The 12,398-nt window shown below is 36.4% G+C and overlaps 1 protein-coding gene across 1 annotated transcript in view; it reads right to left on the bottom strand.

Moving 5' to 3' along the window:
• Positions 1–12,398, bottom strand: part of LRRC1 (leucine rich repeat containing 1) — a 117,514-nt gene that overhangs the window by 32,750 nt on the left and 72,366 nt on the right. The window contains exons 3-4 of the mRNA XM_063097933.1: positions 12,245–12,323; positions 8,396–8,485 (exon numbers count right to left, since the gene is read on the bottom strand). Coding sequence (XP_062954003.1) covers positions 8,396–8,485; positions 12,245–12,323 — 169 coding nt within the window. The remainder of the gene's footprint in view (positions 1–8,395; positions 8,486–12,244; positions 12,324–12,398) is intronic.

Raw genomic sequence — 12,398 nt, 5'->3', positions numbered from 1 at the left:
AACTACCGAAAACCTCCTCGAAGGACAGGCCCTACAGACGGCGAGCTGCTGGCATTGGCCAGATTTTAAACTTACCATACATTAACCATAATTGGTGACCCATGGGACAAGAAGGAATAGAAAGTGAAGAAACAGCTTTGACTACAGACTCACAAGTCCTGTCTGAGTCCAAACCTCACAGCATAATCTGGACAAGTCATTCTCAGTTTAGAGTACCATTAACTGATTCTAGAATGAAACCGTGGGTTCTTATCAGTAGCTTGCTTCGGATAATCCTAGACCAAAGTGCAGAACCCCACCAGCCCACTCCAGAATGTGGTTCTCTAGGCTACTGTAGTAACAGCTGACATAAAACGGGATCTGCATAAATGCAGAATTGGATCACAGATGTTAATACAAAAATGAACAAATGAATAATCTCCTTTCCTGGTCTTTTAGAACAAAGCATCTTCAATCAAGACTTCAGGACAGCGCCTGCCCCCATCAAGGCAACCTATTCAATTCAATTCAAACATCTTCACATTTCTTACAGCAAAGAATACACAACTGAGAAGTGTTGGGTGGAGAATTTGAACCTAATTCTACATACTTCAGAGTCCAAGCTCTTAATCACTAGGCCGAGAGAGACAAAGAGACCCAAACTCCCCATGCATATATCTGTTACTTCAGTTAAAACAGAATATTATAGAGACATAAGAAAGCATCAGGTATTTCCAATACTTTTACAAATGTGATTTTTTAAAAAAAATAGACATTTGAGATGCAATAAGAGAATTATTAGTCTTGAATAGTGCTACTACTAATAATGATACTGGTAACTTAGTGTATGACAGTTATTGCTGTAACTGCTTTACAAGAACTAACTTTACGGATGAGAAAACTGAGGCACAGAGAGGGAACTTGAACAAGTTCTCACACAACTGGTAAGTGGAAAAGCCAGGATTCCCTGGAAAAACTGCATTTTTAACCACTCTGTTCTGCTGCCTTTCATTTTTGAGGTGGTAAGTCAACTTTATGAATAGATAATACACTTACATATATTCAAAACAAGATACTGAGTAAAAAGTTTTCCTCCCACCTTTGTTCCCCATAAATCCAGCTTCCCACCACCAAGATCATTTTCACAGGAAATGACCTTTTTAAAAACTTCGTATGTACTCATCCAGTTTTCTTTTATGCAAAGACAAGCAGGTATGAATATACAGTCTTATTTTTTTCAGTAGAAAGGCAGCATCCTATACACATCTGGCACTTTGCTTTCCTCACTTAAGAGATTTTTGTCTTATTTCCTATCGATATATACTTTTTTAACAACTGCACAGTATCTCACTTTCCATATATACCTTAATTTTTTTTAAACAGTTTCCTATTAACAGACACTTTGCCCTTCAATTTTAATTTCTGACAAATAAAATTTCTCTGCAATACTACTGAAATGACCTCATCTTCCTTTTACAAAAAACATTTTCTATCCTTCCGGTCACTCCTAACTTTTTTACCACCAAAGGAGGAGGATGGGCAGCACCTAACAAGCTCCTACAGGAAGAGTACATGAAGCATTTCTTCTCAGAACACTAATACTTAATTTTTACACAGTCCATAATAGCAGGGACAAAAGTTACGCTCTTTTGTAAGTCAGAATGTAGGACAACTGTATTTTTAGGATTCTATTTCAGGGACTGGATGAGTGGTTACTTTAAGGAATTTACATCTGCTCTCCCCTATGTTTTAAAAACCCTTTTTAATCCACTTGGATTTTTTCTCCCATTTTGGCGGCCAGAATTAAGTTAGACAAACAGCAATGCAAAACCATTAAAAACTAAAATCTACAAACATTATCACAACAGTATTTGATTAGGGAAAACAATATTGATGGGGAGAGGGGGAGTTGCTTACACATTCATAGTATCTGTGTTCTTTCAATACCAAATTAGTATTTTAAAAATCTGTTTATAAATTTCCATGTGGTGCTTATGCTCTGGAAAACTTTTTTTTAAAATCTTTGTTTCTGGAACAATAAATATTTTATAGTAATTCCCAGGCCTCCAAAAAGAGCATTAAATATAGTAATAGTTTTCAAAAAGAAGATTTAACTCCTCTTAGGCAGCATGCACTCCTAACACAATACAGGTAAGCAGCCTAGCACCAAGCCTTGTTAGCGCTCAGTTTAAGCCCTCTCAAAGTAAGGTCACCATTCCTAAGGTCAGCAGACACAAAATCAGACCCACATGTCCTAGTTCAATCTGCCAGAGAACCTAGGGCCTACTCACTTGCTCTACTTCCACCAGCAAATTGTCATATAGTAATTAAATGTTGATAATAACCACTGAGTGACTGATAACTGTTTGGGGTACTGTAGTGGTTCATTACTTATATTCTTTCTCCTCTAAATGCTATTTTTTGTGGAGAAATTTTAACTAAACGGGGAGTACAGATGTTTACAAATATTTGGCTAACTTCTTTTCTGAGGGTATTAGTTTCTTTAATGGCAAAGGATGTGGAAACTCATGGAGAGAGTTAAAGACAAAGCAGCATGCTCTCAGAAACATAGGTTTTTCAGATCCTCAAAATTTTCCATCAATTCCCACTGGGGTTTTTGTGTCCTCCCAACCTCTACTCCTGCTCTATGTCACCTGAGCATTTTGGAGACATTGGCTGTGTGTAACTGCCTGACCACTAGGTGCAAGTAACTAGACAAAATGGTCTCAGCACATTACTCGGAAGATCACATTAACAGAGTATTTCCTGTTAGAATAAACTAGGCAATGTCCAGCTATAACATCGTCCTTCAGCAGTACCAGCTTGAAGTCTGCCTAAGGTCCATTCTTTTTTTTTCCTTAAGATATAATTCATAAACTATAAAATTCAACTTTTTAAAGTGTACAGTTCAGTGCTTTTTAATATATTTATTCACAAGGTATACAAACATCACCACTAATTCCAGAAAATTTCCATCACCCCAAAAAGAAAGTTCATACCCATTAGAAGTCATTCTTTTTTCTATCCCCACATTCTTAGCATCTGGCAACCATTCATCTAAATTCTGTCTCTATGCATTTGACTGTACTAGACATTTCATATAAATGGAGTCATACAATGTGACCTTTTGTGTCTGCCTTCTTTCACTTAACATGTCTTCAAAGTTCATCTACATTATAGCATACAGCAGATACTTCATTCCTTTTTTGGGCCAAATACTATTCCATTGTATGGATATACCACATTTTGTTTATCCATTTACTCAGTCATGAAAATTTGAGTTGTTTCCACCTTTTGACTATTACGAATAATGCTGCTATGAACATTCATGTACAAGTTTTTGTGCAGACCTGTGTTCAATTCTTTTGGGTATATATAATTAGGAGTAGAACTGCTGTATCAGATGGTAACTATGTTCAGTTTTTTGAGGGAGGACCTGCCCAAACTGCTCTGCAAAGGGGCTGCACCATTTTATAGACCCACCAATAACATATGAGGATTTCAGTTTCTCCACAACCTTGACAACACTCATTATCATTTATCTTTTTGGTTATAATCACTCTAGTAGATGTGAAGTGGTATCTCACTGTGGTTTTCATTTGCATTTCCTTAATGACTAATAATGGTGGTCATCACTTCATATACTTATTGGCCATTTCTATATCTTCTTGAAAGGAATGTCTATTCAAATCCTTTGCCCACTTTTAGTTGGGTTGTCTTTTTATTGTTGAATTGTAAGAGTTCTTTATATATTCTGGATACTAGACCCACATCAGATACATGATTTGCAAAAATCTTCTCCCATTCTATGGATTGTCTTTCCATTTCTTTGAGAGTGTCCTTTGATGCACAAGTTTTTAACTTTGATGAAGTCAAATTTATCGATTTTTTCTTTTGTTGCATGGAATTTTGGTGTCATCGCTAAGAAACTATTATTTAATACAATGTTGCACAGACTCATCCCATGTTTTCCTATAAGAGTTTTATAGTTTTAGCTCTTATATTTAGCTCTCCAATCCATTTTGAGTTAATTTTTGAATGTGGTATGAGGTAGGGGTATAATCTCATTCTTTCGCATGTGCATATTCAGTTGTCCCAGCAATATTTGTTGAAAAGACTATTCTTTCCACACTGAATTGTTTTGACACCTTTGTCAAAATCAATTAACCATAAATGTGAGGTTTTATTTATGGATTCCCAATTCTATTACATTGATCTGTATGTCTATCCTTATGCCAGTACCACACAGTCTTTACTATATATTTTGAAATCAGGAAATATGAGTACTCCAACTCTGCTCTTCTTCTTTAAGACTACTTTGGCTATCCTGGGTTTCTTACATTTCCACATAAATTCTGGGATTAATTTGCCAATTCTTGATAAAAAGCCAGCTAGGACTTTGGTGGGGATTAAGTTGAGCCTATAGATCAATTTGAAGAGTACTTCTATCTTAACCATATTGTCTTTAACCCATGAACAGATATCTTTTCATTTATTTAGGTCTTCTCTAATTTCTTTCAATGATGTTTTGTAGTTTACACTGTACTTGTGTGGCACTTCTATTAAATTTATTCGTATGTATTTAATTCTTTGGTGCTTCGTAAACAGAACTTTTTAATGCTGTGTACAGAAATACAACTGATTTTTATATATTAATCTTGTATCCTGCGATCTTGCTGAATTCATTTATTAGCTCTAACAGTTTTCCTGTGGATTCCTTAGGATTCTCTACGAGGATACTTCAAAAAGCTCATGGAAAGATTCATATTCCTTTAATTCTATTTTCCTATAAACTTCTTGAAGTACTCTCACATACACAATATCATGTCATCCACTGGGTAACTCACTTTTGAAAAGTGAAAAATGCAGTGAGTGACTTACTGGAATAAAAATTAATATGACTGACTTAAGAAAAATATTTTCAGTATCAAATTGCTCTCTTAGAATACAAATTCATTCACATTCTGTACTGTACTAACATTTAAGAACTCCTTACAGCAAATTTATCCTTCCTTGCTTTACCAGTGAAATCTTCCAAGTGTTTTTAGTGATAGCGAAGTAAAAAGCCATTGTTCACTAGGCACTGTTTCCAAGGGCAAATCTAAAAAATCAAATATTTTATTCAGATAGTTTTCTTAAGGCCAATCCGAGACCTGGAGCCCTCCTCTCTAAGGCCCTCACTGCACGTCTCCCTTCTCCTCCACTGCTGCCCTTCGTGCTAACCAGCCTATTCAGTGATATATGAAGTCATTTACTTAATTTTACCGCAACTTTTTTAAAAAAGGATTTAAAGAGGCCTGTAAAAATTGCAAATACGTAAAAAGGCTGATGAAATAGAAAGTTAGGGCCATGAAAGGGAGGGAGAAACTAATGTGCTCATTATGAGAAGCATGCGGTAAGAAAATGCAGCACCATCAAGGAAGAAACCAAGTTCAAATGCCGGCTCTACCAACCACCAGTGATGTGAAGCTGGGCACACCACTTACCCCCATTTGACAGAGGAAGCTAATGAAGTTCAAGGCAGTGAACGCTGGCCTTAAGAGTGAGGGTGTTGTAATGAGACAGTGTATGTGCCTAACGGAGCACTCCCCCTATTGCAATGGTCATCGATGCCTCTCTCCCATTCCCCAGTTCTCATCATCACACAGAAATGAGCACCACGATTAGCTCTAAGCTTTCTGGCAGCAAAGGCAGAAAAGTAAATGTGATAAATGTCAGAACTGTTATTAAAAAGAAAGAAGCTTACCAGTTCTTTTGGTAAGGCATTTTTTTCCCAAAATATATTTTTTTTCTCTCTCTAATGTCTCATTACATCGAAAAAATTAAGCAATATTAATGAACAATAATTATTCCTCATTAAGAGGTTTTAGAACAGAAGCTGTATTTTTCATAGTTGTTTATTTATAACAACTTTTTGTAGAAACTGAAAATACAGCATTAGGCCAAAAAAGTGACTATGTAGGCATAGGCTAATGTGGTCCTAGCACAAAGCTTCCAGAACTCTAATTTGATTACCTATGCATGTTGGAAAGCAAGTGGAATTAAGGAGATCATACCATCTGCCTTGCCACAAAAAACAATTACATTGTATAATGTTGAATATACTAATTATGCTGATTTGAGCATCACGTGTTACACACAGGTACTGATATTCAACTCTGTACCCCACAGATATATATAATCAACTATGTAACAATAAAAAATAAAATAAGAAACTAAAAAGAAAGAAAAAAAGTTGTACTGGTTCCTAAATATTTGGTTAACTAAACACTTTAAATGCTTTTAACCATTTAGGAATCCTTTGAAAACCTGAAGAACCCTTTCCATGAGGAAAGTTTATAAGTTTCAAATAAAGACCTGCTTAAAATGTAGTATACTTATGCATGTTTGAGATTTACTCAACAATTCACTATTTCAGCTATTTCAAGTGCCTTTTCAGCATGGTCTAGGACACCAGGGGTGCCTAATCTTCTTCCTCCGAGGAGGAGTTTAATTATTTGATTGTTTCTTTCTACTAAGGGAGAATAGCCTGCTACTTGAGCATGCATAAATCTTAAATCCAATGAGAAGAAATCATACAGTTTCTTGCTATGGTAATAAAATTATTAACAACTGGTAATAGAAAACTCTCTATTTGTCATTTAATTTCACAAACTGACCTAAGAAGGCTCAGTTAATATCAGGCTCAAAGTGGCACTTTATTTTGGAAACCATCAGTATACATAATGCTTTAATAGTAACACAAGCTGATTAAGACTAAAAACAAAATACACTAATCTTACTATCAATAGAAAGTGCAGATACACAAGAAATCCTGAACACTGACAAAAACAGGTACAAATATTAACAAAAAAGATGGGATAAGGACTACTGTAATTTATTCTAAAATGATTACTAAATGACCTTTTCCATTAAACAATACAGTAGGGGTGAGAGGGGCACTTTGGTTTAAAAAGAACATATTTTCTCTCAAAGCATTAAACCTTTTTTAAAAAGGCATGAAACAAGAAAGGGGGGAGGGGTAAGAATCAGGGGCTAGAAGGGATGACCACCTGGGCAGCAGTAGGCTGAGACTGAATGAGAGGGAGGGTACCAAGGGGGTAAAATTCCAGAGACGCTGAGGAGCAAGAGGAAGACGGTGTTAGTCTAGGAGTTTAAATGGCTATTATATTTAAGGATTTTTAAATTATAAATACGTGAAACTTTATACAGTGAAAGAAGTGTAAGTGCATGAAGTCCACAACAGAATATTGTTGCTTCCTCTGCAACTGAAACCATAAACCCAGGGTATAGCAGAGGCTTCCTATCTCCTTCCACTCTTGAGAATTTAAGGGCACAATTCTTAATCAGCAAATTTACTGGCACAAAGTTAAAATATCAGTATATTCCTCAGAAAAATGCCAACTTGCTGCCTGAAACAGGGATCAGCAAGTTGTCTTCCACCTGCACAGGAGGGAAAGGATGGGGGAAAAGTTGTGTGTTGAAAACTTCTATACATCTCTGGAAAGAGAACCTTTGCAGAACAGACATGCCAGGTAGACTGCACTCAGCCACTTACTGCAGTTCTCAAAGAGCAAGTTTCTGTTTCATCTTAGAACTTACAACAGGTAAACACAAGGAAAATCATATATGACACTAGGGAGCAAATGGTCTACCAGGTTAGGCCAGCCAAGAAGGCTTTCATTTTAAGTAATTAAGTATGAGCCACTACATCAACCTGATTTAACCCACTGCATGTCCTGGAGAACTGAAAAGGTCTCCTAAGATAATTCAATTAATTCATCTGTGGAATGTTTAACAGAACATTTATTTCACCAGCACACATTTTCTTCAAAAGATTCTACTTCTTGCTATGGCTAAGTCCTCCACAACCTCTAACCCAACAATGTGGAAATGTGCCCATCCCATTCCATCTCTCTCCTGCTCTCCAAACCAACCATTCTTACTCCCTAACCTCAGGTCTACAGTTCACAAATACTGTCAGACATAGCATTGTTCATGGCACATACTTAAGTTTTCAGTGGAGTATTTGTTGGCTCTCCTCCTGAATATGGTTTAAAATTACTGAGTGGTAGTTTCTAAAAGTATTTACTAGCCACCTATATGACACATGCTAGTTTGCTTAAATTAACTACTTTGGATTCCATCAGTTTAAAGACACCTTGCAAACAAATTAGACCTTTTACTAGTAACAAGCAGTAGCACCCTTTTTAACCATTAAAATTTAGGGGTGATAGGATGCAAAAACACAGGAGGCTGGCTATGGCACTATTGCAGAATGACTATGACAATACTGCAGAATGGGTAAACCAGCTTTCTGAGTAGAAAAACAAGAGCTGTAAAAGGGAAGAGGGTGGAGTTAATGATATTAACACCCTTTCACTCTGATACACACAAACTTCACATAAAAACTTACTTGCCAATATTTTCAGGCAGAGACTGCAGTGAGATGTCATTTACAGAAAGACATGTTAAATTCTGTAATTCAGGAAAGCTTTCTGGCAACCTAAAAAAAAAATGTTGTTAATTAAAAAAGAGAAGTAAGTGTATACTATAAGCATAAATATGATGATTTCTTCTATATGCTAATTGAAGTCACCTCCTAAAAATTACATTATAGATGGCATGTTTGCCTTGTCTTCCGAGATGTAATACACTCGTAAGCGAAGAACAAAGACTTCGTCTATCTAATAGGAATACAGGGGCATGATAAATACTTGTTGATAGGGTGATCCAGAAATAATCAAAGAGGAAAGATATGCAAGCTCTAAGAATAAAGGCAAAAAATATTGTGAACTACTGGGTGCTCTATGAAAGAAAACAAATTGTTAAAAAAGTGCCTAAGAGTGAAAATACTTTATTGATTAGCAGAAAATAAAGAAAATTGTCAGCCCATGAGATTATAAAACACAGGACACACAGGACAGCTGCTCAATAATTTTTCTTCCCGTAGCTTATAATACCCAGAACAAAGCTATAGATTACTTAGAATTGATCTGCTGACAGCCAATTGCTACTTCCTTAACTTTTTTCTTTTAATTCAGTTTAAGATGCCAATTGCTTGAGATAATTATATGTTTCACTATGTTCTACACAAAAAGAAATTCTTAATATATCCCTTAAACTCTACAGAATAGCAAGACTTCAAAATAAAGTCATTATTTAAAATTTACAAAGGAAGGTTAGTTTCAATATTTCTACGGTTCCCAGTATTTAGGGAGGAAAAAAAAGCCTAACCAAAAAGCAAAAAGATCTCATTGCATCCAAAATAAGATTCAATACAGACACATAAGTCTGCTAATATAAACAACAGAACATATAACTCCTTTTTTCAGTGGAGGAGAGACTTTTGATAGTCTCTAGAGTAGAATTTTTCACTTTCCTCTTTCTAGTTTCTTTTTTATTAAAAAACAAATCCTACATTACAATTTGACATTTAATATAGGTTAAATCCAAACTTCAAAACAAATTCAGGCCCACAAGATCAGGGTACTAACTGGAATGTTTAAAATCACTGAAATATATTCTTAAGAATAGTTAACGAAGTAACAAAGAAAGGTTTTTACTTATAATTCAAAAGATGCAACTTATCTCTTCTGCCTGAGTTTTTACCAGAAAATATATATCATTTTCAAATTTTAAAACTAGCTAAAATGTTTTTAAACATAGGGAAATGCATTTTTAAATGGCTGACTTGCTTTTTTACTGGCTATTGACAGAAAGAGCCAAAACAGTATGATGTGATGAGGAAGCACAGACGAAAGGTTGGGAGAAATGAACCGTAGTGCAAGCTTCCGCCCACTAGCTATGTGATTGTGAAAGGTCATTTAACCTATTTGAGCCTTGATTTCTTCAGCCACAAAATAAGTAGGCCAAGCTAAATAACTTCTAATGTTCCTTCAACTCACCGATACCGTCTTAATTCTTTAAAACAGGGCACCTGCCAAATTAAAATGGCTTTACTTTAAGAAACCTGCCAAAGATGAGGCCCAGATTAAAAAAACAAGTAAAGCCTCATACAATCTGGGTGTGTTCTAGCTGAGAATCTTGAGATAATGGTAAAGTCAAATGTCAGGAGACATTAGAAAAGGAAAATTAAAGAAACAGAAAAGGGGATTAAGCAACTGAGTGGTTTAAAAAATTCAGCAGCATAATGAGAACTTCCTGGCTTACCTAACCCTATAAGCTGACTTAAGCTTAATTCAGTTCAATAAACATTTATCCAGCACTTACTCCATACCAGGAATTATAGTAGGGTTGGAGGTACAATAATAAATAATAAAGGAACACAAGCAACTTTCTCAGTCCAACTGGGGAGTCTTGGTCAAAAGAATAACTTAAATGTAAATTTATTATGAAAAAAGTACAGAGACTGTGCTGTAGACTGGCTGCCCCCCCAACCTCACTGAAGATTAAATCCCCACTGTAACTGTCGAGGGTGGGAAATCCTATTATGGTAATTGAAAGGTGGAGCCTTGAAAAGGTGATTAGATTGTAGGACCATGCCTTAGCGAATAGGCTAAAAATGATGGTCGGGGGCATGGTTTGGAGGGCTTTGAAAGGAAAGTAAACGAGAATGTTACTCTCTGCTCCACCATTTTCTGCCATATGAGATCCTGCACTGCTGTAAAGCCACCACCAAAAAAGACTCACCAGATGTGTTCCCTGGACTTTGGATTTCCTATCCTCTGAAACTGTAAGCTATAAATTTCATTTTCTGCATAAATCACCCAGTTCCAGGTATTTTGTTATAAGCAACAGAAACGGACTAATACAGAGCATTAGGAAAACCTAGAGGAGGAACCCATGGGGAGTAATCAGAAAAGGTTTCCTGAAAATGGGTAATGCTTGAATTGCATCTTAAACGAGGGTTAAAGAGTGGATATAGTCAAGCAGAGAGGGGCACAAAGTGAACTAACTATGAGCACTATATTACAGCAGAGAGTGATGTCTGACGCAGGCCACCAAGGGCAATGATAGTGAAGAAGGAGGCCATGGTCATGTGGGGTTGGCAGAAACTTACACAGCACATCAAGGAGCTCTGACTTTATCTTACAGGGATAAAGCTACAGGAGGGTTTTAAGAAGAGAGACTATGGTATGGAAGATGGTTAGGGAGAGGATTAAGATGAAGACAGAAATGAGTTTCGAAGCTGTTAGGTAACTGCTTACTAGCTTACAATTTTTCAGTAATAAATGTAAGCAACTAAATCACTGAAATACAAAAGAGGAAAATCAGAAACATTTTTAAAAACACATTTACTCCTTAAAAAAGTATGAGAAAAACAAAACGAAACAGGGGATCCCCCAGCACTCCATACCCAAGAAGTCCCAAGCAATTCTGAAATGGGTAAGAGGAATTCCAAGTTTCAGTTCAATCTCAAAAAAAAAAGAAAGAAAAGAAAAGGAAGGGAGAAGTACCTTTCTTCTGAAGTTGTTTACAGAGTCTTGAGAAATCTTAGAAATGGACCCATCTGGCCTAGAGAGACCTCTAGAACAGATTCCTATGAACTGTCTCTGCATTGCCATGTGGGCACCAATTTAGTTATCCTGGCAACACGGATGCCTGGAAGCCAGTGGTCAGTGGACTCACGACTAAGCCAGGGGCCATAAAGACAGGCTCCAGCAATGCCCCTCAGCCATGCCCAAGCAGCATGCTGTGTCATGTCATACCAGAAAGGGCAAATCTGGAATAAGTAGTACAACAGTGACAGGTGGCTTTATCTGGAGGGATAAACTCAAAGAAATCCCCACAGCTACTGCTAAAGTAAGGAAAAAATGGTGCTGACAGGGTTTTGATGTTGTTAAGGTGAGTTAGAGGAAAGTTGAGATAGTAAATCTGTTTCATTATTTGAGAAGAAAAAATAACTAATAGAACTTCTCATTGGATAACTATGGTGTAGGCTCGCTGGGCACTTAGAACTCAGTCTTATCCCATAAGATAGGACAGATCAATAGCAGATTTATAAACTACTACAATTCTTCATATAGATCAGAGATGCACAATTTACTCCTGTTTTGTACACTCCACTGTGCCTCCCCTTTTCCTCTACAATATCCTGTCAATGTTTCTATCAATAGCACCCTCTGTCTTTTATTGTACAGAGCTATGTATAAATAAACATCCGTGAAAGTCAACCATCTTTGATAAGGAGAGTGATCCATCTAGGTACCCCCAGGATGGATAACCCGGTTGTGTTATTTGCATGGCTCTCAAAAAAGATTACCTTTAGTACTATAGATAGAAAAGTAAGCAGAAATGTTACCTAGTCAGTGGGTTTCCGCTGAAGTCAGCTATCTGTAGTGCTTTACAGAATGAGATGCTTTCTGGAATTTCAGGAATATCTGCAAGAATAAAAAAAAGTCAGTCATTACCACCATTGTTAACAGTTTTCATCAATCTCAAGATGAACCACAGTC

Source organism: Cynocephalus volans, chromosome 5, assembly GCF_027409185.1.
Source record: "Cynocephalus volans isolate mCynVol1 chromosome 5, mCynVol1.pri, whole genome shotgun sequence".
Lineage (NCBI taxonomy): Eukaryota > Metazoa > Chordata > Mammalia > Dermoptera > Cynocephalidae > Cynocephalus > Cynocephalus volans.
Note: the sequence above shows the minus strand (reverse complement) of the source record. Positions and strands in the feature narration are given on the sequence as shown.